We start from the raw sequence: 26,882 nt of genomic DNA on the forward strand, positions 1-26,882 counted from the left end.
CATCTCCGCTGAGAGCTGAAGAAAAAAAAAAATATATATATATACCGTACACACACATTCACTCACCCACCCATACTCACGAAGATTGTGACAAATACTCAAAGACACACATTCATCCATTGCTACCCACCCTCTGAAGATGGGGCGAGTGGAAACCACCCCAGGGCCAACAGCGACCCCAAGACGCTGCCAGCCCAGTCCCCAAGGAACCACCTGACCACTAGCTTAACAAATCAGAACCAGGCCGGGGGCAGAGCAAATGACCGGGCCCTTTATACCCAAATAACAAAGCTCATCATAACATTATTTCACAACATACACATGCCCAGAACAGCGGGAATGTGTATGTTATGAAGTGCCACTCATGTTAGCTTAGTCCGTAAAAATGCTCCACCTAAGGCCTTTAAGGCCATTTCACACTGGATGTGTTGCGTAAAAACGACACGAAATTCCAAATCTTTCAGATGCGAACCTGTCGTGTAACCTACATACACACCAGACGCGTTGTGTTTTTGCGAATAGATCGCCCTCATAAAACGCACTGTGAAAGAAAGGAAGTCGACATCAAGTGATGATGTAATAAGGTTGTGATGTTTCTAAACAAGAGAAGGAAGAGAAAAGGCAACCTGGAAGAAGAGAGCCAGCTGTCCACTGGCTCAATAGGCACCCCGACCTCCCACACCCCAGCACAGGGCAGGGGGAGGTGAGCCCAGGGTTGTGGTGACAGCATCCCGGTGCACTGCAGCACCTGAGACTGGTGCCACCGCACCCACGGCAGAGGGCAGCCAGCTCACACTAGACGCCCATTCACTCGACAATAGACACAAACAAGCGACAGGACATACTGGCCTGAGTTGGAAATACAGTGCCCTGTCCCTCCCAACCACCCCACTGTGGCTGTAGAGTTCATCAGCAGCTAGGTCAGGGAGATCAGTCCAACACAGGTCAGAAAAAGACAGGACAGCAGGGGCTGAGGGACATTGGTTTTCCTTGCTATTTGTGGTATTTGCAATGTTGGGTTATTTCATGTTTTACTGTTCTGACTTTGAGTAAAGATGATCTATTTTCTTTTGTTGTTTGTTGTTTGTTATAGAACTGTTGGACCATCTGAGCTGTGCATTTGTGAGTGGGCCCAAAGCAATCCACACTGTAAAACCTAACAGTATTGTTAACAAGGTTTCCTGATTTACTCATTTGACTCATTGAACGCATCACCATCCCATAATAGTTGTTTTCTCGCAGCCCATCCCATAATAGTTTCCTCCTCACGTCGGAACAGGACTTCGCTTCGGAGCTCACTGTTCGCTCTCCTTTAGTTGGACCAGTACCTTCAAATAGTTGCTAAAATAGTTACTATTTTCACCTCAGTGGAGGACTATCTTGCCGGGACAGTCATGGGTTTTGTATCCTCAATGTTTATGCGTCCATGAGACTAAACCATAAACTTCACTATAAACATAAACATCATTATAAGCATAACCCTCATCCCAAAGGAATAAAGAGTGGCATGAGTGTAACTGACGTCTTCTCTCATCTGTTCTGGCCGGACAACCTGGGGAGATTGAGGATCTAAATCAGTTGCCTTTTACAATCCTTTAGAGGTCACAAGTTTGGATTATTTTCCATCACCTCTTTTACTAGTATATCTTAATAAAAGAAGTAAGTTTATTTAACTTAATCTGCTGAAAAAGTTGGAGTCACTCGTTCCCATAAATTTAATGTAATTAAAAATGAATTGTTGAAGTTCTAACTCAGTTGTTTTGAGTGTTTAAAGTTGTGGTAATATATTTCCATTCAGCTCCACTGACTCATTTTCTTGGAGTTTACATTATACTGTATGATTGAAAAAATGTAAACACCACTTCATTTTACGTCTTTCAATTGTTGCTTCTATTTCAGTTTTTAAATGATCACATACCAAATATGTATGCAGATAATTATTAACAATCTGCCAAAATGCCCCCCGCACACACACACACAAAGGAAAAAAAATGGCAGTCATGTTATGTTTCCTTTTAATCAAATCAGAGCATTTTTGGCTTTATTCATTCAAGCTGCCTTAACACAAAATATCTGAGTTACTTTTACTCATAATGAGTAATTTTTTTCATGCTTTAAATGTTTGATTTCATGAACTTGAACAATTTGGTTTCCTCAAATAATTTGAGTTGAACTAACTCATTAGGTTTAACAGTGCACTAGAAGTTACACTGTAACTTCTAGAAACCTGGCAGGAGTAGTATTGTGCATATTTCACTGTTTAATAAGTATAACTCTGTGGGGTTTCTTGCAGTTGAGGTGGGTTTTGTTTTCTAATTTAAACAGGAAGACTAACCACCATATTTTTATATATTTATATACTGTATTTATAAAAATATTTTTATAGAGACAGAAAGTGAAGATAAAAATATGGAGAAACAGCTCAGACTGAGTTTACTGTGTGTTAGAGTTTGAGACAGCAGCAGATCCTGGGGGGAGCTGACCTCAGGTCAGTTTGTTATTGCATAAAAACTGTTTTTGCTGCAGTTCATGACAGTTCAGTTTATGACCATTTAATTTTTTAAATAATCATACAGTAAAAATGAAATCTATTGATGGAGTAGGACCCTCACTTCATTCAGACATTTTCCATCCACAGTGTGTTACGTGTCAGCAGCTTCATCCAGATCAGTGTGATGTAACAGTGATGCCATAAGTTATTAAATATGCTTCAAAATTGAATCTAATGCTGGTAAATTAAGCAGACTTTACTTTCACTTTCATTAATAACCTCCTTGACTCTGTTGAGCCCAGATATAAGTGACGCTGGCATTCAGGACTTCTCATTGGCTCAGATGCAGACTTGATAGTAAAACTGAACTGTTTTTTTTTTTTGTTTTGTTTTGGTTTTTTTTCCTTCCTCGTTTCATCTTCAGCTCCAGCCTGGAGCTCGGAGGAGATACGCGATAAATAAAATGTAGCTGTTAGTTTATCAAATGGCTTTTGGCTTTTTAATGAAGCCTTTTCTGTTTCTTTTTCTCGTGGAAATACGTGTCGCGGCGGGAGGTGAGTTAAACATTTTTGTCAATCAAAGCTGTGTCGTTTTCATGGCCTACAATATATACACAGCAAAAATATACGCCCACAAACCCAAAAGGTTATGGTGACCTATCTTAACATGCCCATGCACTCCGGGAGGAATAGCCAACATCCCACAGACTTCTCTGCGCCGCAGATGCAGACACGCTAGATACTGAGCGCTATATGTATATTTGTATGTATTTATATATATATAAAATCTGAAACACTGGCTGCTGTTGAAGCCTGAAATTATACTAAGTGTATACACAAATTATAGTACTACACTGTTGATTAGTTATGAGATGAAATAGAAAAACTGTTTATATTTTTGTTGAGTGTATAAACAGAAGGACCGTCGGCGTTCACGTCTCTAGTACTGATGGAAGCTTATTTACGCCAATTAAAAAAAAAAAAAAAATCGCCAACCGGTGTTGTTGTTTTTTTTAAACACCATAAAAGTAACAAACATTAAAATATCATTATTAATCAATACATGCCATTATTCTGAGAATGAAAACGGGATCCTGAGGGGCCGTACTGGCTAATGATACATTACAATACAAATAGCAGTTATTCCTCTGTCTTCCCAGGTTTTAAATCTGTGGTCATTCTTGCTTGGTATAAAATTGTTATCATAGGGAACCCAATATACTATCCCAACCTCATATATATATATATATATATATATATATATATATATATATATATATATATATATATATATATATATATATATATATATATATTAGGGCTGGGACTCGATTAAAAAAATAATCTAATTAATTAGCAGCTTTGTAATTAATTAATCGGAATTAATCGCATTTCAATATTTGACATGATAAATATTAATTTAAGTTTAGTTGATGAATGAATCAATATACATAAGCTTAAACTTCAAAATGTTGTGTATTTTCCCACCAGTCTACTACACAGACCAATGAAGGGTGGAAGTGCTCCTGTGATAAGCAAACTCCTGAAATTAAAGTTAAGCATCATAACTGGATAGTTTTATTCAACATTAATGTCTCACTTAATCTAGTTGGAAATTAATCATTCTCTCAGCTGTATTCCTTGATGTTGTTATGTGTCACGCTTGTTTTAACAGCTTATTATGAAAATTAAACCACAAAAAGGAGAAAAAGTTCGTTCTCCGTTTAATCAGCTGCTTTTACACAGCTGTGCTTCACACACGGTTGCTAGGCGACATGAGCTACGCAGAGGTGAGGGCAGGTGACGCTGATATGAAGGCTAGCCGCTCACTTCCGGTCTTTGCGGTCTTCGTGGGCTACAGTACGTGGGCCGGGTCCTTCGAAGGATGCGGCCCCTGAATTTTTGACATCGTGCGTCGATATAATCTGTATGCCGGGAACTCGTGCACTGAGAAACGTTCCACGGTGCAAAGTGCGATTAAAATGCGTTAAAAATTTTAATTCGTTATTTTCCTCGTAATTAATTAATCGAAATTAACGTGTTAATATATATATATATATATATATATATATATATATATATATATATATATATATATATATATATATATATATATATATATATATATATATATATATATATAAATATGAAAAAATCTGCAGTAAATCTGTTAGACATTGCTGGAGAGAGGAGCCAAATGCAGGATGCAAAAGAAACTTTATTTTACAAATAAAAAAATCTGAATAAGAAGTTTTGGACAAAACTGGCAGGAGAAACCATTACATTCTTTTCTTTTTTCTTTTTTTTTTTTACAGAGAATTACTCACTAAAGTATTACCACACTGCGTTTTATGGAAGAATGAACAACCCAGAATTTTTTACTCTTCAGATGGTTGATGATGTTCAGATAAATCACTGGGACAGCATCACCAACAAAAAAGTGACCAAACAGGAGTGGATGAAGAGCATCACAGAAGAGGATCCACAGTACTGGGAGAGTCAGACTGAAGTCTGTGTGGACCAGCAGCAGTGGTTCAGAGACAACACTGAAATGATAAAGAAGCACTTGAACCATACTGAAGGTTTGTTTTACTTTTTATCAGTAACAAGACTGTAAAACTTCCTCTGACTGCTACTGCTGGGTTATTAAACCTGACTGAAAGGAGAGGAAAACAGGTTTAAAGGTTTAAACAGAGTAGCTCTACTGTTTCCTTATCTCAAAATAAATGTGCAGTAGCACTAATAATAATACCAGGAGAATATCAATTGACAACAGTTTTGAAGTTCAGACAAACATTTTATCATTACTAAACACACACACACACACACACACACACACACACACACACACACACACACACACACACCTTAAAAGAAAAAAGATAAATTGTGGATCAGCGGTTCTTTGTGGAAAGATGTGATGCATTATTAGCTGAATGTGCTGTGATCTCATTTATTGTATTCTGTCTCTCTGTTAGATACCCTCACCTTACAGTACATGTACGGCTGTACCTGGAATGATCAGACTGGTGATGTTTTTGTTTATCAAAAATTTGGCTATGATGGAGAAGACTTATTAGTTTGGGACATCGGGACAAATTCATGGGTCACTGCACAGCAGAAAGCACATCAGACTAAAGTCAGGTGGAACCATGAAACAGCTAAGTTGGAGCACACAAAGAAGTACCTCACCAAGGACTGTCCTCAGTACCTGAAGAAGTATGTGGACTATGGGAGGAGCTCTCTGAAGAGAACAGGTAAAATCACATGACCAGATTTTGTGTTTAAGTAATGTGGCATTAAAACAAACACTGTTTAGTTTCTTTTTTCTTCATCTCTATGTCTCCCTCTATCACTCTCACTTCATCGCTTTTTGTCTGTCATGATTTCTTTGTTTACCTTTCCATCATCTTTGACACATCCCTTCATAACTTGTCTCTCACTCTCATGTCTTTTCTTATATCTTTACTCATCTCTGTAATGTTTTCCAGTACTTTACATTTGTCTTATAGTAATCTGTGTATGTAAGCCATTTAAACTGCATTACATCAGACAGAAATGGAAATATTAGCATTTGTCAAGCAAAGTGTGGATGTGGACCCCTTACACAGACTTGAAAACAGATTTAACAAAAACAAAGCTTTATTTGAGAAAGCAGAAAGTCGGAACAGCAGCCAAAAACACAAGCCAACAAACTCAAACTGGAAGAACAACAGAATGCAAAAATACTATGACACAACGAAGAGCTGTGACAAACGCAGGCCTTAAATATACACAAGCCAATCAAGGGAAGTGGACACAGCTGAAACTAATTAAATGAGACAAGAAAGTAAAACTCAGGCACAAGAGCACAAGACTATCAAAATAATACATGAAGTAGCTAAACAGGGAACACTAACAGGTGACAGAGACTTAACTAAACACAGGGAAGGCAGGATAAAGTCAAAGAAGGAATGCAGCACCAACACCTATAACCACAAACAGAAACTAGATAAAACTATTAGAACTCAAACTGCAGGATTACTATAAATAAACTCAACCTATAAAAGAGATACAACAAACGCTCTGAAACAATACACGAAATCAAACAAACTGAAGATATTTAAAAATAAACTTGAAAGATCAGAACACACAAAACACTGGGTACAGAACCAGGACCATGACAACATGCAGTTTTTACTTATAATAAAAGCAATAAACTGTGTTTCTCTTTGCTTTTCAGTTCCTCCCTCAGTGTCTCTGCTCCAGAAGACTCCCTCCTCTGACATCACCTGCCACGCTACAGGTTTCTATCCTGACGAAACCAAAATGGTCTGGAGGAGAGATGGAGAGGAACTCCATGAAGGTGTGGTCAAAGGAGAGATCCTTCCCAACAATGATGAGACCTTCCAGATGAGCATTGACCTAAATATTAGTTCTGTTCCACCTGAAGACTGGAGGAGGTATGACTGTGTGTTTCAGCTCTCTGGTGTGAATGAAATCATCACCAAACTGGACAAAGCAAAGATCAGGACCAATGAAGGTAAGATTTAAACCTGAGGTGTTGAAGATGGCAAACCCACTGTGATTAATAGCTTTTGTTAATACAAATTTCTCTTATTATTTTGTGTTGAAGCTGATAATATACACTCAAATAAATTATATACTCAAAAAAATTAAAAGAACACTTTGAAAACACATCAGATCTCAATGGGGAGAAAATCCTGCTGGATATCCACACTGGTATGGACCGAGTAATGTGTTAGGAATGAAAGGAGGCCACATCGTTTGATGGAAATGAAAATGCTCAACCTGCAGAGGCTAAGTTCAAAGATGAAAATCAAAACGGTGCTCAGTAGTTTGTGTGGCCCCCACATGCTTGTGACCTGACAACGTCGGCTCCTAATGAGACGATAGATGGTGTCCTGGAGGATCTTCTCCCAGATCTGGACCAGGGCATCAGTGAGCTCCTGGACAGTCTGATGTCCAACCTGGTGGTGTCAGAAGGACCGAAGCATCATGTCCCAGAGGTGTTCTATTAGATTTAGGAAAAAAAAATTAGGGGGGGTGAATCTGACTTGAAAAACATGTACAGGTCAAAAAGTGTGAGAGGTTCATGTAACAGTAAGAAAATGTCAATTTTATCTTTGTTTTCTAGAGGGGTAAATCCAAATTCATCATTTTTGTCAGTCAAAGAACAAAAAATTTGAATGTTCTTTTAAATAAGACGTCATTTTAAATAAATGATCTGTTATTTACTGAGTTTCTAAACAAGTTGTTTGTTTTTTGTTTGCTTTTAGCCTCGGCAGCAGCACATCTCATCACCATTGTCATCTCCACTGCAGCCTTCATTGTCTTCATTGGATGTGTGATCGGATTCATTATTTACAAAATTAAATCTGGTGAGACGACCAAAATATCCAAACATGATTTTAGTTTTTGATTCTTTGTTCAGATTTCAAACTGAAACAAGCTTCAGGTCCTCGTACAGTAACAGTACAGTGTCATTATAATATAACAGTATTATCATAGTGAGAGCAGGTAAAGTAACAGAGAGGACTGTAAAGCAGTTGGAGTGAGGGCTGGAGGGGTCAGTGTTCTTCTATTACAGCTGTGACCACTGACATGAGTTTCATTGTTTTTACAGCTGAGTCTCCTCAACATTATAAGTACAGTTTACATTCTGAGCAGAATCAGAGACTCTGAAATTAAATGCATGCTAACAATGCAGACTGTAAGCAATGTGTTCATAAATTAATGTCAGCATCACTAAAGAGCAGCTCAGCTGGGTGCTGAATTTTTCATCTTTTCATTTTTCATTATTTTTTTGTAGATAAGAAGACTCCACCTAAGTCTGCAGAATCACAGAGCCTGACAGGTATGTGTCTGTCTGATGTGCATAATGTAATTGGATTGGAGTATTTTTCTTATATCCCATAAACCTAAATTTCCCCTCTGTGGGACAATAAAGGCTGTTTCTTCTTCTTCTTAATAACTGCAGATGTAATGGCTTTATTTTAAATTTGTGTTCCTATCAAAGTTGACAAAGGTTTTCACACTTTCAGGTATTGAATCAAAGCAGCTGATAAACACAGTGATCCTCGTCCTGTGTTTGTGTTCATGTTGTTAAATACAGAAACTCCTCCTGTCTGCATTTAACACTGACATCAACAGATCAGACTCATTGTTTCCTTGATCATTGGTAATTATTTTGTATTTGTTCTCCTCAGGTTCAACAACTTCCTCAGGTTCAACTTCCTCAGATTTACCAACTGTAACTGTCACACATGGTAGAGTCTCTATAGTACACCCAATGTAGCTTTGTGTGATACAGCATGTTTTTATCATCATCTTGTGCTTTTGCAACTTTCTACTTTGAGACATTTTGAGTTCTTGAAACATTTCTGCACCGTTCAGCTGCTCTGACTCAGCAGCTGAGACTTCAGGTATAAACCTGCCATCACCTTCATGTTACACATGATGCTTCTTCCTGCAGTTCACTGTTTCCAGGTTACAGTTTTATCTCAATGAAGCCTCCTCAGAGGGAACAACAGAGATGCTGAAAGCAGCCTTTGACCAAGATTTAGATGTAATAAGACAGACCTGCTACTATTTCTAACTGAACTAATCATTATGACAGTGAACATCTCCTCACCTGCTGTTTCTTGTGTTGTAAGAAACAGAGTGCTGCCACAATTATGGCTTCCATGCAGGGATTTTAAATTGTATAACTGGTGACGTTTGTGTGGAGATAGTCGTGGCCCAGTGGTTCAGAAAACTGTCCTTGTGTTTGTGTGAAGGCTCATGTTGAGTTTTGTATTTCAGCCTTCAAGCTGAGTGTTGTGGTTTCTTCTTTCTTTAGTCTAATTGTACCAAAGAGGGTTTAAACTGCAGCAACGTACATGCAGTCATCTTGGTGCTGTATCAGTGTGTTGGGGTTTATTTTTTATTCAACGAATAAAATGGCAAATGTTTAAAAGTAAACTCCAGGAAATTAATTAATAAGCAGCGGCTGAAGCAAATAATGGACAATTAAATAAATATATTAGACAGAGAGCAGACAGATGGGAGACCAGTGGTCTCCAGACTAACTTCACGGCCTTTGGGAGATATGTTTAACTTATCCTCAAAGGTTTTGACAAAACATGAACATCTGTGTCTAAGGAGGGAAGGGTGTGTGGGGGCCACTGCTCCCTAAAGAGAATAAAGCTGCCATGTCATGATTAGGAACATGTGAGGGAGGAAGGCAGGTGTGTTTTTTTTTAAGCGGAGCTTTTATTGCTGATTGGAGAAGCTTGTGCCACGATGCTGGAACCAACCATGGACGAACCAATCTGAGAAGGCCAAGTCTAAACCACGGCTCTCTCCAACTGTTGTTGAATTGATGGTGCTTGTAGTATAAAACTGTATGTCTAGCTAGAGATTTCGCTCTTCTGTGGAGGGGAGCACAGGCAGCTGTTTGGAAGACCCTCAACCGATTGCTGTGTAAACACAATTCATCTGATTCTTTAATATATTCACAAAATAAAAAAAAACACACACTGACAAATGCTTTTTTTTAAAAAAGCCTTAATTTTCTAGTTTTAACACTTTGAATTTTCTAAACACGCCTCATTGATGAATGCTGAATCTTTATCTGAACAGCAGAAACAGAGAATAAACTGTTTCTGTTTTGAAATGGAAGAAGACTTTTTTTTTTTTATTCCAGCCAAGACACAACATGTACAAAAGACCCCTCACAACACAAATAAACCAAATATTTACTTTTGTCATAGAAATAAATGAGTGATGTCATGAATATTTTTCTATGTGAAATTTCTCAGATTAATTTGTATAACTTTATAATGTAGGTGCCTGCAGGCCCTGAAGAAGAAAGATTATGTCTGTAGTAATGATGTGTTTATTTATCACAGTGGGGGGTCTGAGTGTGAATATTATCATGATTCACTTTTAATGCTACTTTCAGCTCTCCTTTATTGCAGCCTGTAGCTCTGCAGGTTTGATTTGGGAGAGTTTTCCTTCACATGATCCAAAATTAAAGGGGAGTTGTGTCTCCATTTGGAATTGAACCAGCAACTTTTTGCTTGCTCCTGATTTATGTGCACTTTACGATTACTGATTTTTAATAAGCACCAACATGAGTTTCGGAATTAATCAAATCTATAATTGAAAGATGGATATTTTGCTGTAGTGTATAAATAAGGTATTAAAAAAACAGGTTTAGATTAGATTGCTTTATTGTCACTGAATGCTCAGCGAAATTACCATTGCAGCTTCCGTTAAAAAAAAAGACATAAATACACTATGCATAAACAGAAACAATAGTAAACAATACACAATAAGTTAGAATAAAATAAAATAAAATAAGATGTGCAGAATAGTTGCAGGAAGGAAGTAATTTCCAGCCTCCCCTTATTAAGTGATTATGTGTGCAACTGCAGAGGGGAGTAGGTGTGTGGCGGGGGGGAGGCGGAGTGTGAGAGTGTGAGTGCAGTGTGTGGCTGTAGTGGGGGGGGGGTGAGTGTTGCTGGTAGGGTAGGTGTCTGGGTGTGAGTGACTGCAAGTGAGATTAGGTGTGTGAGGTTTGTGTGTGGTGCTGTGGGGGGCGCGGGGGGGGGGGGGGGGGGGGGGGGGGGTTGATGGCTCTGACAGCGTTGGGGAAGAAACTGTTCTTCAGTCTGTTGGTGGGAGTCCGTATGCTCCTGTACCGCTTTCCTGATGGAAGTGGTGCAAACAGTCTGTGGCCCGGATGGCTGGGGTCCTTGACGATGGCTCTTGCTCTCTTTTTGACCCGGCTTGCATATACAGAGTCAAGGTCTGGGAGGGGGCAGCCCACAATGCCCTGTGCTGTTCTTACCACCCGGGCCAGTTGTTTCCTCTCCAGTGCCGTGCAGCTGCCAAACCACACCGTCACATTAAGGCAGAGCATGCTTTCAATTGTGGCCCGGTAGAAATTCAGGAGCAGCTGAGAGGAGAATCCAGCCCTTTTCTGTTTCCTGAGGAAGAAGAGCCTTTGTTGTGCCTTCTTCACCAGGTGGGATGAGTTGGTAGACCAGAAGAGGTCAGATGTGATGTGGAGGCCCAGGAACTTGATGTTCTCCACTCGCTCCACTGTCTCTCCATCTATGAGGAGAGGGGGGTGTGGTCCGTCTTCCTGGACCTCCTAAAGTCCACAATGATCTCCTTGGTCTTTCCTGTGTTATTATTGCCTGATGCCCAAGAGCCAACAGTCCTTGTTGGCATTACTTCAAAAAATAATAGATGCATATAAATATTGTTAATACTTTCATTTCCATGCAGCAAACAAACACAAAGTAACCAAATGTAGAGCATAAAGCTCTGAATTTCCAACTGAAATTTAAAAAATGCTACTGTGTATTTCTGATAGCAGAGCGACAGGTAAGCTACTGACACTAATGTGAAGGGCTCACAGGTACACAGGGCAGGTGTGGCTCCAGAGCAGTGTTAGATGTGTGTAAAATGTCACATAGGTGGAGTCACTCAATCTGGATCTCAGCAGTTCTTGTTGAAGTTCAGAACAGTGAAAATCTGCTCACACAAACATGTGGAGCCAAACAAGCTGAACATTTTCTTTGTTAATCTCTGGGAACTTGATCTTATCCAGCTGTCGGTGTTGTGCCAAATTCATTTCAGAAAAAAATAAAATGACTTCCAATGTTTTACTGTGTTTTTTTTATGTATGATGTCTTTGCTTATATTGGTGAGTAGACTGTAGTTTTGTCCTGCTCGGTTGGTAGTATTCTTATTTCTGACCACTGCCTACAGTGGGAAACTAGTAAGGCATATGTCAGGGGTATGATAATTTCATTTTCGGCCAATAAAAGGAAGCAAAAGCTAAGAAAACAACAAGAGCTTAGCAAGGAACTCAAAGCAAAAGAGAAAGCATATATCGAGTCCCTGTCTGCTCGGCCGTTAAGGGAAATTTCTGCAGTTAAGTCTGCTCTTAACAGCCTACTCACACAACAAGAGGAGACTAAACTTAAATTTGTGAGACAGAGATCTTATGAACATGGCGATAAACCAGGGAGGTATTTGGCTTAACTTACGAGGAAAAGAGCAGATTGCCATTTATTCGCTGTCATTTGTGATGATAAAGGGACATCGGTACATGATAGCATTCAAATAAATTCCATCTTTAAGCAATTTTATCATGACTTATATTCATCGGGACAGTCAATAGATGCACATAACCTAATGGAGTACTTTTTCTCACACATTAAGCTACCCACCATTACAGCAGAACAAACTATTCTTAATGCACCCATTTCCAGAGAAGAAGTTGTAAATGCTATCAAGAAGTTAAAAAGTGGGAAGGCTCCTGGGCCTGACGGGTTTACTGGTTGGGTATTGAAAGGATGAATGATGTGAGGCTGAGTACCAGCAATCCTGTTATACTTAACACAGTTAAAGCCTGGCGTTTGGTACGTCATCTGATAGGGGTTTCAATGTATGGAGGGATAGGGGGATTATAATGCTGAAAGATGTTTTTTCTGACATCACACTGATGTCATTTGCACAACTGTCCATGAAACATAATCTCCCCATACACCTCAGAAAGTATATAGCTGCACCCCTGAACACAGGAGAAATGAGGAGCAGGAGAGAGGAGACGGTCAGATCACGACTCAGACTTGGACACATTGGTTTAAATAGCACATTATTTATAACAGGTAAACACCATGCAGGAAAATGTGGTGGAGAAGATGAGACCAAAGAACATGTTTCTATCAGGCCATATTCCATTTTTTAAAAACAGACTAATTTGTTTAGTGGGAGGTTTTTATTGTTTTTTTGGGGGGGAGTTACATTTAAGTCCACACTGCATACCAGTTTGCAGCAGCGCTGCACTGTCTCACCAATAAAATTAAAAGGAAGAAGAGGAAGTGGAAGAGAGCTGGGCAGTTTCTCAGTGCGCAACTACAGAAATCCACAAACGGCCCTGGTTTGTTAACAGCCATTAAAACAAGAAGAAGAACAAGGAAGTGAAGCTGAAAATGGAAAAAGGAAGTAAACGGACATTAAAATAAAAAGCTGTTTTTGAAGGGAAAAGAAATAAGCACTTTTTTCCTTTGTTTCAAAGGAGAGACGTTTGGATTATGGCAAAGAATGAGGACAGTTAGACTCCTGATACTTCTCTGCTACTCTGTCTGTGTGACTGCAGGTGAGCATAATAAACCGTCCTTACTGTACTAACAGGTAATTGTGTTACCGGGCTAGGAGGGAAAAATCTCTGTATTTTATTTGTTTCTGTCGGCCTGCACCGCATGTAAAACACCGGGACTTTAATTTTGATTTTGTTGCTTGATTGTACTACATGGTATCTGTATTCCAACAAAACAACAAACACACAAAAAAGAAAAAAGTAATGATAACGCAAAGTAATCAAAGCTTCTCTTACTGAAGGTAATTCACTTTTTCAGCTTGGCCTAGAATACTAGAATCTGCTCCCAGAAAAAGTGTGGGTCCATATATTTCCTGAACCATGGAACCACAGGGTGTCCATTGGTAAATGGACTAGCTCTTATATAGCGCTTTTCTACTCAGTCAGAGCACTCAAAGCGCTTACACAACATGTTTACATTTACCCATGCACTCACATTCATACAAGCACTTCCATGTTTATACTAAGCTAAGTGCTTTTAATTAACTAGCATTCACACACATTCATACTCCGACAGGATGGTCGGAGAGCAACTTGGGGTTAAGTATCTTGCCCAAGAATACATTGGCATGTAGCCTGGAGTAGCCAGGAATCGAACCGCTGACCTTCCGATCAGTAGGTGACCTGCTCTACGTACTGAGCTACAGCCACCCCATACTAACGGTGGACTATTCTCAATAGTCCACCGTTTCATCTGTTAGGGCCACATCCCTTATAAAATTAATAAAAGTCTCCAAATCTTCTCAAACAGTTGTTGCTTGGATTTATGAATATATTTTATTGTTTCAAGTGCCGAGCGAGATAACATCTGCTTTAACCGCTGGGTGGTGCTGAATCTGCTGATGTTTCTGCAGGTCAAAGCTGGACACTTTGTTGCAGTCAGTACACTGAGGTCTATAAATGCACATTAAGCTTTGCTATAATTCTGCTTCTCTGCATATAGAACCATCAGAAATCATTTTGGGTCTACTATAATCTGTTTAGGAATTATTTTCAGTTATGTTCTTTACCTCCTCCCAAAATATTTTTATCTGCCTGCATTCCCACATGCAGTGAATTAATGTTCCTATGGAGACACACTTTGTACATGTCTGCTGTGTTTTTACCATTTAAATTGTAGGACTCTAAGACAACTATTTATAGACATTGTGTGAACTTTAGCACATGTTTTTCCCACTCTTGCTCACTAAAAATTTGTGTCAAATCCTCATTCCAGGACATTAATTTATATTTTGAATTCTCTGATGAGTTTGATATCAACATGTTATAGAAATCTGATGATGCCTTTTCTTAACCCTCATAATGTCCTGTTTGTTTTTTTTACCCCAAATGAAATCTATTGCTATCAAAATATGTTTTGCATTCATCCAATGATTTGAAAATAAGAGGGGCTGTTCGATACTATGCGCTTTATGATTAGAATCAATTTTAAGCAATTTGATTGAATTTTGCATTTTTATTTAATTTAAAAACATCTGTTGTAATATGGGGTCAAAAAATGACAGTCAAGCCAAGTGGGGTAATTTTGACCACAGAGGACAATGCGTGTAAGGAAATCTGGAGGACATTACAAGGTTAAGTTATTTTTCGCTTTTTCCAACAGTGAAAGGGGACATTTGTTAAGACTGCTCAGATTTGCTTTTACAAACTTCTCATTTGAATATATTAAAAGTTGTGTGTGACATCAGACTCTGGAAGATAGAGGTCATTAATGGTTTTAAGTCCTCTGGATGTGTCATGGGAAATGAAGGACCCAACTGTGGGAGCAACTGTTAAAAGTTTAAAGCTTTTATTTGCACAAATCAGAAGGTGAGTTTGTAGGTTAGATCCGAATGTAAGCAGGGGGAACTCACTTCCAGCACTCTGTTGGCCAGACGAGGCTCTCTCTTTGACTCGTAACTTCTTGCTCACTCGTACAGTCGGGCTCTGCTCTGCACACAAACAATAATACGCTTTTCTACCAACAGGGTGCCAGTATTTGAACCGTTCAGCAGTTATTTCACCGCGAACGCATTTGGTGCTCGGCTGAAAAATGGGTTCAACTCGGCTGGTCTCGAACCAAGAACGCATGACAAAAGCGGCAGAAGGGCGTGACTCTGTCATCTCAACATAAAGTTTTCTGCCGTATTACACAGGGGCGCTGCTATATACTTTCTGAGGTGTATGCGGACACATTTTCTGTTTTGTGCCCCGGAGAGCTTTCTTTTTGCCTCACCATCTCTAGCTACCTGTGCTCAGATGATAGCACGATTCAAATAAAATAATCGAACTTACTGGCAGTGCAAACATAGGTATCTTAACATAAACAATCTTGCACAAAATTAGCAGGTAATGATAAACTTATTGATTAAACATTGTACAGCTTTGTACCCAGAATTACATTAGAAACACACTGGTAAATATGACTCACTTTTTCTTTAAAAATACAAGGCATCACCATAACTTGGTACCTAAAATAACTTCTGTCAGGTAAACAGGTTTTTTGTGAAGGAAGACACCTGAAACACTTTAATTAAAAAAGTAAAACATTTAATATATTAAAGGATCAGAAAAAGTACACATGGCCATGTGGGGGCTCAGAGTAAGAGTGTGCACTCTCTCCCTCTGAGCCCGTGTTCCTGTCTAACCAAAACATTTTTATACAGCTCGTCATTATCTAAGCATAAACAATCTCTGGGTGCTATGAGTTGACCTTCGTCATCCAGGCTCATTCCAGCTGGTTTTCATGACTCAGATTCCACTCAGTCATAGTTTTCTTCCAAGATGGCGCCACGGTAGGCAGCCTGTTACTGCAGCTCCCAGGTTACTTCCCTTTCTTGTGTGTTTTTCTTGTGTTTTTAGTTTTTCTTTCAGACTCTTAGTTTCGTAGTTATATTAGATATCAAACCCGTCATGGACCTGCGAAGTTTCATTAGAGTAGTGGCATTCCTTATACTCTTTTTGGGACTTTTCACCACTTCATCTGGAAAACCGGTGAGCCACTCTATTGTTTACAGCCGGGATCAGCTGTTAGCCCTGTGCAACAGGAGCGTACTCCCGGAGGAGCGACCCGAGATTCCGAAGGAATTACGGCGTCGGAGGAGGGGATGCAGAGCTGGAGCGAAGTACCGGGAGAGGAGGAGACGGTACAAACCGAGCATTCCATCTATTCTCATGGGCAACGTAAGATCTTTACCCAACAAGATGGAAGAGCTGACGGCGCTAACCAGACTGCAGTGGGAGTACCAGCAGAGCAGCCTCCTGCTGTTCACGGAGACTTGGCTCACGGACCACACACCGGACTCCGTAGTAACATTGGAGGGCTTTCAGCTGGTGAGAGCGGACCGGAGCATGAGGGAGAGTGGTAAGAGGAGAGGTGGGGGACTGGCGATGTATGTTAATGAGAGATGGTGTAACCCAGGACACATCACTGTGAAGGAGCAGCGCTGTACCAAAGACATTGAACTGTTATCAGTTAGCGTTCGGCCATACCACCTGGCCCGGGAGTTTTCACGTTATTGTGTTAATTGTTTACATCCCGCCGTCGGCCGACGCTACAGCAGCCTGTGAGGACATCCACACCACCGTCTCTCAGTTACAGACGGCACATCCGCAGTCCCTGATTATCATCTCTGGGGACTTCAACCATGCCTCACCTTCTTCCACTCTCCCTAACTTCACCCAATAAAACTCAATAAAACTCTAGACCTGCTGTTTGCTAACACAAAGGAGGCTTACAGCTCATCACCTCTACCCCCGCTCGGCCACTCAGACCACAACCTGGTCATTCTTCACCCCACCTACACCCCCATTGTGAAGAGGAAACCCCCCACCAAGAAGACAATAAGACTGTGGTCTGAGGACTGCAGTGAGGCCCTGAGAGACTGTTTTGAATGTACAGACTGGCAGGAACTCTGCAGGCCTCACAGTGAGGACATCGACGCCCTCACCCACTGCATCACAGACTACATGAACTTCTGTGTGGAAAACACTGTGCCAACCAAGAAGGTACGGTGCTTCTCCAACAATAAACCGTGGGTGACCCCAGAGCTGAAGGCCCTGCTGAACGAGAAGAAGAGGGCCTTCAGATCTGGAGACAAGGAGGAACTGAGGAGAGTGCAAAAGGATGTAAAATACAAGATCCGGAGAGGCAAAGAGAGCTTCAGGAGGAAGATGGAGGAACAGCTCCAACATAACAAAGTCCGAGAAGTCTGGAGAAACATGAAAAAAATCTCTGGCCACTTCGAGGACAATGGAGGAGCCACAGTGTCTGCTGACCGGGGGTGGGCTAACAACTTGAATCTGTTTTTCAATAGATTTGACTCTGGGTCGTTGACCACCTCCCCCACCCCTCAGCTCCCATCTGCCCCCTTCCCTATGCTGACCCCCCTCTCTCCTGGTGCAATGCCATCATTGCCTGCGCTCTCCTCACCCTCACCCACAGCGGAGCCAGCCCCATCAACCACCCCAACCCAGCCTCACATCCACCTCACATCTGATCAGGTGAGAAGTCAGCTCAGGAAGACGAAGATCAGGAAGGCAGCGGGTCCAGATGGAATCAGCTCCAGACTGCTCAGGGATTGTGCAGACTAGCTCTGTCAGGTGGTCCTGCACATCTTCAACCTGAGCCTGAATCTGGAGAGGGTTCCTGAACTGTGGAAGACTTCCTGCATAGTTCCAGTGCCAAAGATCACACATCCCAGGGAGTCCAACCACTACAGACCTGTGGCCTTGACTTCTCACCTGATGAAGACCATGGAGAGGCTCATCCTGCACCACCTCCGCCCACTGGTGAGCTCAGCGCTGGACCCCCTGCAGTTCGCCTACCAGCCTGGCATCGGGGTGGACGATGCCGTCATCTACCTGCTGCACAGATCCCTCTCTCACCTAGAGCAGGCAGGGAACACTGTGAGGGTCATGTTCTTTGACTTCTCCAGTGCTTTCAACACCATCCAGCCTGCACTGTTGAGAGGGAAGATGGAGGGAGCCGGAGTGGACAAGCAGCTGACGGCATGGATCATCAACTACCTCACCAACAGACCACAGTATGTGAGGTGCCATGACTGTGTGTCTGATGTAGTAGTCTGCAGCACGGGGGCGCCACAGGGCACGGTCCTCTCACCCTTCCTGTTCAGTCTGTACACCTCAGATTTCAGGTACAATTCAGACCATTGCCACCTACAGAAGTTATCAGATGATACGGCCATCATCGGATGCGTATCAGATGGGAACGACCAGGAATACAGGGGGGTCATCAGTGACTTTGTCGGCTGGTGTGAGAACAACTCACTCCAAATCAACGCCAGCAAGACGAAGGAGATGGTTATAGACTTCAGGAGGAAGCCACCCCCTACAGCACTGGTGAACATCCAGGGAAAGGACATTGAGACAGTGGTCTCCTACAAATACCTGGGTGTTCATCTCAATAACAAGTTGGACTGGACTACAAACACAGACGTCCTGTATAAGAAGGGTCGACTCCACCTGCTGAGGAGACTGAGGTCCTTTGGTGTCTGCAGGACTCTGTTAAAGACTTTTTATGACTCAGTGGTAGCATCTGCCCTTTTCTATGCAGTGGCCTGCTGGGGGGGTGGATGCACCGAAAGGGACAGGAGCAGGATCGACAAACTGGTGCGGAGGTCTAGCTCTGTGTTGGGATGTCCTCTAGAGTCTGTGATGGTGGTGGGTGAGAGGAGGATGTTAGCAAAGCTGACATCCATCATGGACAACCCCCATCACCCTCTTCATGAGACCGTGGGTGAGCTGAGCAGCTCCTTCAGTCAGAGACTGAAACATCCTCGCTGCAGGAAGGAGCGCTTTCGCAGGTCATTCATCCCAACAGTAGTTAGACTGTATAACACATCATAATGTCTTGAGTCACTTGGACACTTTACCTCCACTGCCATCACTTTATCCATATAGTCCAGATACATTTTATTTATTACACTCACCCATATAATGCATACCGTGTATGCTGTGTACCTTACCGGCTACAAATGTATATAATATTTTGATATCTTTATATAGTGTTTTGACGTGTGTGTATATGTAAATGTGGGTATTGACACTGATATATATATTTATGTATATAGTGCTTATGTATATGTGTATAGTTTTTTGCTATTTTATTTTATTCTATTGAATTTTAGTTTTTAGTTTAGTTATTTGTTCTTACTCATCCTTTTCATTTTTTCTCTGTATTGAGCTGCTGTAATGCACAAATTTCCCCTTCGTGGGATTATTAAAGTTTTATCTTATCTTATCTTATCTTATCTTATCTTATAGGCACATCTTCTTCCTGATGTTCTAATTTAATCAATACAGAGAAATCTTGTCCAGATTAATGACAGAACATGGTGACGTTGGTAATGTTCTAATTGTACGTTCGATGGCTGGTCCTCAAGATTAGGTGCACTGAAACAGAGAAGTTAGAACTTTCTGATCAGTTGCTCTCTGTCTAATGTGTTATTTAATTGTTTATTATTTGGTTGATCCACTGTTTATTAATCAATTTACTGGAGTTTACCTTTAAACATTTGTCCTTTATTCACTGAGTAAAAAATAATCCCTAACAACTCCCTCCTTTTTCACACCATTCAGGTGTGAAAAAATTTAACACCCCTATGGTTATTAACCTATTGATTAACACTAAAAACAACATGAAAACAAACAAAAATGGCATGAATATAATATATTTAAAGCACAACAAGTCACTACAAACCAGAATTGCTCTCATGATATTTCTGTGAGCCTCTGACTTTTGTAATCAGTGTTTATGCTTCAACAAGGTCACACACACACACATTTGTTAGAGACAGACAGAGGGAGAGACCAGCTCTCTTTTTCAGTAAAGAATGGAAAAACATATAAAAAGCATTCTAAAGCATTATTATTATTAGCACTCTTATTTCCTAAATTCACCTCCTTTTCTATAAAGTAAGACCAAACAAACAGAAATGCCAAACAAGTGGACTAAAGCACGAGACACAAGATCATAAAACATAACCTCAGAATATATCTGTTTAGAGCACATCACATGAAACAAATATTTATTATCACACTTTCATCAATTAGTATTTATTTACTGAATAACTGATCCTGTCATTACAGGTTCAAACCCCCCTTTTCTATGTCTTTTCCCAGGTGATCAATTCCTTAGGAAAATAGGGAAAGTTTGAATTTGTCCATCTGATTCCCAAAACATTTTCCCATCATTAAAGATACAGGATTTATTTATTTATTTGAGTTCTCTACTAATTTTGACAGTGCTCTGGAGAATTGAACTGCTGTGGTTAAATATTATTTAGACTGAGTAAACCACACAAGTAACATCTGTTATTTTATTCTGCTGTTAATGATGTTCCAGTTTTTCAGTCAGCCTCTGTAAGGTTAATCAACATTCCTGATTTAATATTATAATTAACCCAATCTAAGTTTTGTTTAATTATGACCCAAAGGCATACAGTGACACAAACTCTGCTGCTGTACCTTAAATTTGTTAGGAACTCCAACAGGAAGTCTTAGGCATAAAGAAGCCTTTCAGGCTGATTGTTTTATTACAACCTGGACTAATTCAGACACCATCCCATTTTCCCAAGACTCCCATCCTCCACACGTCAGTCCTCTGTTTGGCAAACCAGGGATTTTTAATGCCAGTTATACTCCGATAACAGGCCATCACACTGAGATGTTCCCATCCACAGTGTGACGGACAGGGGTTCTAGTCCGAGGCAAAACATTCCCTGTAAAAGGCACATTTCCTTATCAGGACATAGCGGGGAGCAGTTACTGGTATCTTTGAAAACTAGTCCAGTTGTATTAAGTTGTACTGATTTTTCCTGCTGTCTTTAGTTTGAAAAGTTGAGTCTTGAACTGCAGGTCTTTGGGGTCAAAATTCAAATATGAATAGAACCTGCGGTCTGATCAGGTCTAACTGTTCAACATAGTTTTATTTATTAATTTTACCCACTAAATATAACTCCCTGACTCAAAGACTATCAAATTAAAATGTACACACTACAATTTGCCAAGAGACATATTTAACAGCAGAAGTTTATGTTTGAAAGATCTATTATTCAGTGTCTTCATATTAAAGATCTCTTGATTAGTTTAACCCAGTCTAAATTTCTCTATTCTCGAAATGATTCAATTTATTCAGATAAAAAATAAAAAGGAATTAATGCTCTGAAATCAACACTTAATACAGATTTAGGTCAGAAACCAGGAAAAATATCAATATATGCTAAAGCTCACACAGTCTATGATTAGTCATCCTAGAATCCTATAGTTTAATTTTGCACATGGGTACATGTGTTATACCCATGGAATAAAATGAAAACAAAAACACTAAAGACTAAAGGTAGAAGCAAACATAAAGAAAAAAAACATATAAAATTGTGATACCAAGATCCAACAGTACATTGCCTATGGGAATTCAGCAGGGAGGAAAGGAGCCAGTTTTGAATCTGTTCTTTACTTTTCACTTAAAAATTATACAATTTTAGGGTAGCTCCCTCCTTTTGGTCTCCAGAAACACCCAGGTTTAAGACTTTACTGGCCAATTCTGGCCCCCAAACCTTATATTTCACATTTCAGAATTTAGCCATTTATTTTCTCTTTTTTTTTTTTGTTAAAATTGATTAAAAATAAAATAAAAACAATAAAAACAATATTCATTGCAAATGATATTTGTCCTCATTCTCTTATTATTTGGTTATCTTTCAATGACAGCATTAGAATTTGAGTTTCATTAAGCATGTTATTCAATGTTATTGTAATGGAAAACTTGCCAAAATTACAGATATTATTGTTATCTTAATTGCTAAAAAGAAAGGGAAAACTAATTGGACTTAATTCTGTCTTACATCATATACAAACAATCTGCTTTCTATTTAGGAATGACACAGTTTTAGTGTTAGTGAGAGAAACCTTGATTATTTTACTGTCATGACTCCATTTATTTATTTTGTACTCTGTGTAATTTGTGTATCTTTATTGGTCTTGCTCTGAATATAACACCATGTAGTGCAGTCAGTCAAAATTATTCAGGTGAGTCTGAAATGTTGTGGTAATTCTCTGGTCAGAGGTCATACTCACACATCTAACTGAAATCAGGACGTGTCCCTCCTTAGACCTCATGTCAAGAAAAAACAATAATTAGTGTTATAAGAAACAAAGCAGATTATATTCCTGTGGCTTTCCAATGATAAATTATCCAAACAAATTATGAGTCAGACTACTGAGAATGTTCAGACTGGAATTGAAACATTGCAGTCAGTTGTTATTTTCTTGCAGTTCCTTGACCTTTGACCACTAATGTGTTTTGGTTCTTCACTGAGAGCCTGTGACTGAGCGTGCTTAAGGCCTAATGCTCCCCATGTCGAAGAGAACCCCTGTTGATGACTCTCCTCCTGGTCTCAGACTTTACACAGAGGTCAAGAAACTTACAGTTCACCTGTTCGTCTGAAGTTGGGCCTTCTTACTGAGGGTCATGTGGAACCAGGAGCCTTTTTCCTGAGTCTTTAGAGTCTGTTAGTCTGCTCAGGAGAGCTTGGTGTGATCTTGAACACCTCGATCTGCACCAGTTTCTTTATTGGTACCTGATCCAGTCTCCTGCAGCCCCAGTGTTGTTGTTCAGGCTCCTGTTACAATGAAACTAAGAAATCTTTATTAGTTAAATCTTTACTCTTCTCCTAGTTTATATCCCTCCTTTGAGACATAAACTCTGTTTTGTCTCACTAATTAACCTTAATTTAGCTTATTTATCTAAAGGGCATACTCAGTTTTATATCATTAGCTTTTGGGATTTTTTTCTTTAATGCTTAATTTAATATCAGATTGTTCATACATTCAAAATTTAAATGTTCTCTGCTTTTCTCTTATAACGTTAGCTTTAAACAAATCTACCAAATAAACAAATGTAAATGCACAAAAGAGAAAATCAGATGATTTTATTTTATCCTACATGTTTTGCATTGTAACAGAGCGGCAGCTCAAGGTTTGGCACTTTGTTTTGCTTTGATTCAAGTGTGTCACAAAATATTCACACAGACTGATTTGTGTAACTTTTCTTTTTAAGGTTTCACCAATACTGTGCTCCTCATGGAAATTTTTCTTGAAATTTAACAACAATTTGACATAATTTGTGATGATCAAGGCATTTGTCTGCTGTATTGGCTTTTATTTTAGGAAAGTCAATTAAGTTTAGCTTTTCTCCACTAATTGTCTCTAATCAGATAGAGTCAGGGACCCACGAGTGTGCTCCCCTTTAAAATAAAAGAAATAAAATTAAAGAGTAAAATCAAAACAAAATAAGTAAAATAAAACAATAAATGAAACAAATATATCTGCTTCTCAGTGTTTCTAAGGGGTTTATCCCCTCCCCAAATTTTCCCAAGATATTCAGGATTATTTATCAAACCACTCTCTAAGAATGTGCAAAAAGAAAAGAAAAGAAAAGAAAAGAAAGGGAGTGAAATAAAAATATTTTTGCTCCCCAGGGGAACAAGAGAACTAAGCAAAGTCCTAGACAACCAAAAAATCAAGAGAGAAAAAGGAATAAAAATAAAACTGAGAATGCATTTTTTTTAAATAAAATAAAATAAATATATGATATTCTCTAAAAATAATGAACTCCTGACTGTCCTGTCCCTTTCTTTTTTTTTTTTTAAATCCTTCAATGGTAGCAATACTCACTTTGTATCAGGGATAAACCTTATCCCTGAGAGCTCTTGACCCTCACTCCCTAACTCTACTATCCATACCAAAAACAAATAAACAAACAAACAAAAGCAAAAAAAGGGAAAACAACAAAAAATTGAAAACAAAACATTAAACAAAACAACTTATTTCACTCATAACTCATTTTTTCTCACTCACACGCACACAAGCTGTGTCTCTCTGACACACACAAACTTAGATTCACACGCACACACGCACCAATGCTGTAGTGACAGACACACACACACACCAAATGCTGAGAGAGACGCACACACATTTGCACAAACACACTCCAGATGTTAAACTTTACAACAATTTTCCATTTTCTCTTTCTCTCTGTGTCTGTCTCTGAGCCACACACACTCACACTCACTCCAGTTGTTTTCTTTCTCTGCTCACACACACACACACACACACACACACACACACACACACACACACACACACACACACACACACACACACACACACACACACTGACTCAGATACACACAGACAGATAGCAACAGAAACGGTTTCCTTTTCCTATGTGAATCAGCTCTAGAGTTTTTCCCAGATTTTGTTTTCTTTTGTTTTCCAGGTGCATAATTTAAAACCAAGAATTTATTTAAGCTTTTGCTTTATCTAATAAATTAGCGGGGGACGTCTCCTCCTTTTTTTTTTTACATTTACTGCAACCTTGATATTTGTCCTCTGCACTTTATGCACCCTTAATTTTGTTTTACCGGTTTCTTTAGTATGTCATCCCTTTTTTTTCACTGCAGTATCAGCCCACTTGTTCCCACACACACAGATACACACATATACACACACACATATACACACATAGAGGCATCTTCATTCACACTTTTAGTTGCAACTTTTACTAACAATTTCATGCCAATTTCTTAGTCTCTATTTTATTCACACAACACTTTTGTTACAATTTTTATTTACTGCCAACGTGTTCCATGAGAGTTGACCCAGTCAAATCCTTATTTTATCTCAATGAAACTACTTTAGTGTACGCTACAAGAAAGCCAATATTTTACTGTCTTAGGCAGCTATGAGCCTCTGCCCGTAGGCCAACGCAAGTGTCTATCCAGAAATCCGCCTCTGGTAAGCCGACAGATAAATTGACAACATTCAGTAATTTTTGCAAAATTATTACTATTTTATATGTCTCTCATGGTATAATGCCAATTGTCACACTACTGTTGCTGTGGATATAAGGAGTTATCTCTATTCATTAGAACATTTTCCAGCCACACACACTTCTTGGTTTTATTAAATAAATTTGATCAATAGTCTATTGCTATAGGGCAGTTTTACGTTTCCTTCATCTCTCACAATCCTTTTTTCACTCATTTCAACTCTTATCACTTCACTTATTTTATTTCTTTTACCCATTATCTTTTTATTCATTTTTTAAAGTCAATCCCTTTTTGTTTTTCTGACACTTTAATATTTTCAAGCTTTAAGCAGTTTAACAGATCCTCTAAAATTTGTTCTAATAGCGCTTTGAGTGCTCATACTGAGTAGAAAAGCGCTATATAAGAGCTAGTCCATTTACCATTTACCATTCTCTCGTGACATTTCCTCCTCCTCACTCACAAAAAATTTCAACGTCCAATTCTGCAGAATTCGGTTATTTAAAAACCACAGGTTTCTGCTTACCTTATTTATGAGGCACCCCTGTGAGTGTTTTGAGGAGTTCAAGTTTCAAGCTGAGTCCTGGAGAAAATATTCCCCTTTGTCCTCTTTTGCCAATCATCCTCCTTCACAAATCACCTGTCATTACCTGTTATCAGTTCTTTATCACGTCGGGGTCACCATCAGTCAGGTAAACAGGTTTTTTGTGAAGGAAGACACCTGAAACACTTTAATTAAAAAAGTAAAACATTTAATATATTAAAGGATCAGAAAAAGTACACATGGCCATGTGGGGGCTCAGAGTAAGAGTGTGCACTCTCTCCCTCTGAGCCCGTGTTCCTGTCTAACCAAAACATTTTTATACAGCTCGTCATTATCTAAGCATAAACAATCTCTGGGTGCTATGAGTTGACCTTCGTCATCCAGGCTCATTCCAGCTGGTTTTCATGACTCAGATTCCTCTCAGTCATCACAGTCAGCACATCTTCTTCCTGATGTTCTAATTTAATCAATACAGAGAAATCTTGTCCAGATTAGTGACAGAACATGGTGACGTTGGTAATGTTCTAATTGTACGTTCGGTGGCTGGTCCTCAAGATTAGGTGCACTGAAACAGAGAAGTTAGTACTTTCTGATCTGTTGCTCTCTGTCTAATGTATTATTTAATTGTTTATTATTTGGTTGATCCACTGTTTATTAATTAATTTACTGGATTCACTGAGTAAAAAATAATCCCTAACACTTCAAATCTGCCCCCCACCCCACACTTTTTTTAAGCTTGGACACAATGGGGATGAAAACTGAAAGCATAAACACATTACTACTTACTACTCTTTTTTTTTCAACACAAGAACATATCAACGTACAGTTCAGCCTTTATACTTTCGATCTGGCTTACAAA

The 26,882-nt window shown here is 39.4% G+C and overlaps 2 protein-coding genes across 3 annotated transcripts in view; both read left to right on the forward strand.

Annotated features, from left to right (window-relative positions):
• The first annotated feature begins 2,871 nt into the window (after positions 1–2,871).
• Positions 2,872–10,681, forward strand: LOC115787929 (major histocompatibility complex class I-related gene protein-like). Of its 2 annotated transcripts, none has more exons than XM_030740729.1 (7): positions 2,872–3,045; positions 4,806–5,072; positions 5,469–5,747; positions 6,713–7,012; positions 7,770–7,871; positions 8,303–8,347; positions 8,700–10,681. In XM_030740729.1, exons 1-7 carry the CDS (start codon positions 2,976–2,978, stop codon positions 8,786–8,788), a joined length of 1,152 nt encoding a protein of 383 aa, XP_030596589.1. In that variant the 5' UTR covers positions 2,872–2,975; the 3' UTR covers positions 8,789–10,681. The 2 variants fall into 2 exon arrangements, with proteins under 2 accessions (XP_030596589.1, XP_030596590.1); XM_030740730.1 differs by having other exon boundaries at positions 2,911–3,045; positions 4,880–5,072.
• A 2,781-nt stretch (positions 10,682–13,462) lies between these two features.
• The window catches only part of LOC115787933 (H-2 class I histocompatibility antigen, Q9 alpha chain-like), a 50,704-nt gene continuing 37,284 nt past the window's right edge, over positions 13,463–26,882 (forward strand). The window contains exon 1 of the mRNA XM_030740734.1: positions 13,463–13,651. Within this exon, the coding sequence (XP_030596594.1) occupies positions 13,597–13,651 (55 nt within the window). The 5' untranslated portion in view covers positions 13,463–13,596. The remainder of the gene's footprint in view (positions 13,652–26,882) is intronic.

The sequence above is a fragment of the Archocentrus centrarchus genome, chromosome 11 (assembly GCF_007364275.1).
Source record: "Archocentrus centrarchus isolate MPI-CPG fArcCen1 chromosome 11, fArcCen1, whole genome shotgun sequence".
In the NCBI taxonomy this organism is placed as follows: Eukaryota; Metazoa; Chordata; class Actinopteri; order Cichliformes; family Cichlidae; genus Archocentrus; species Archocentrus centrarchus.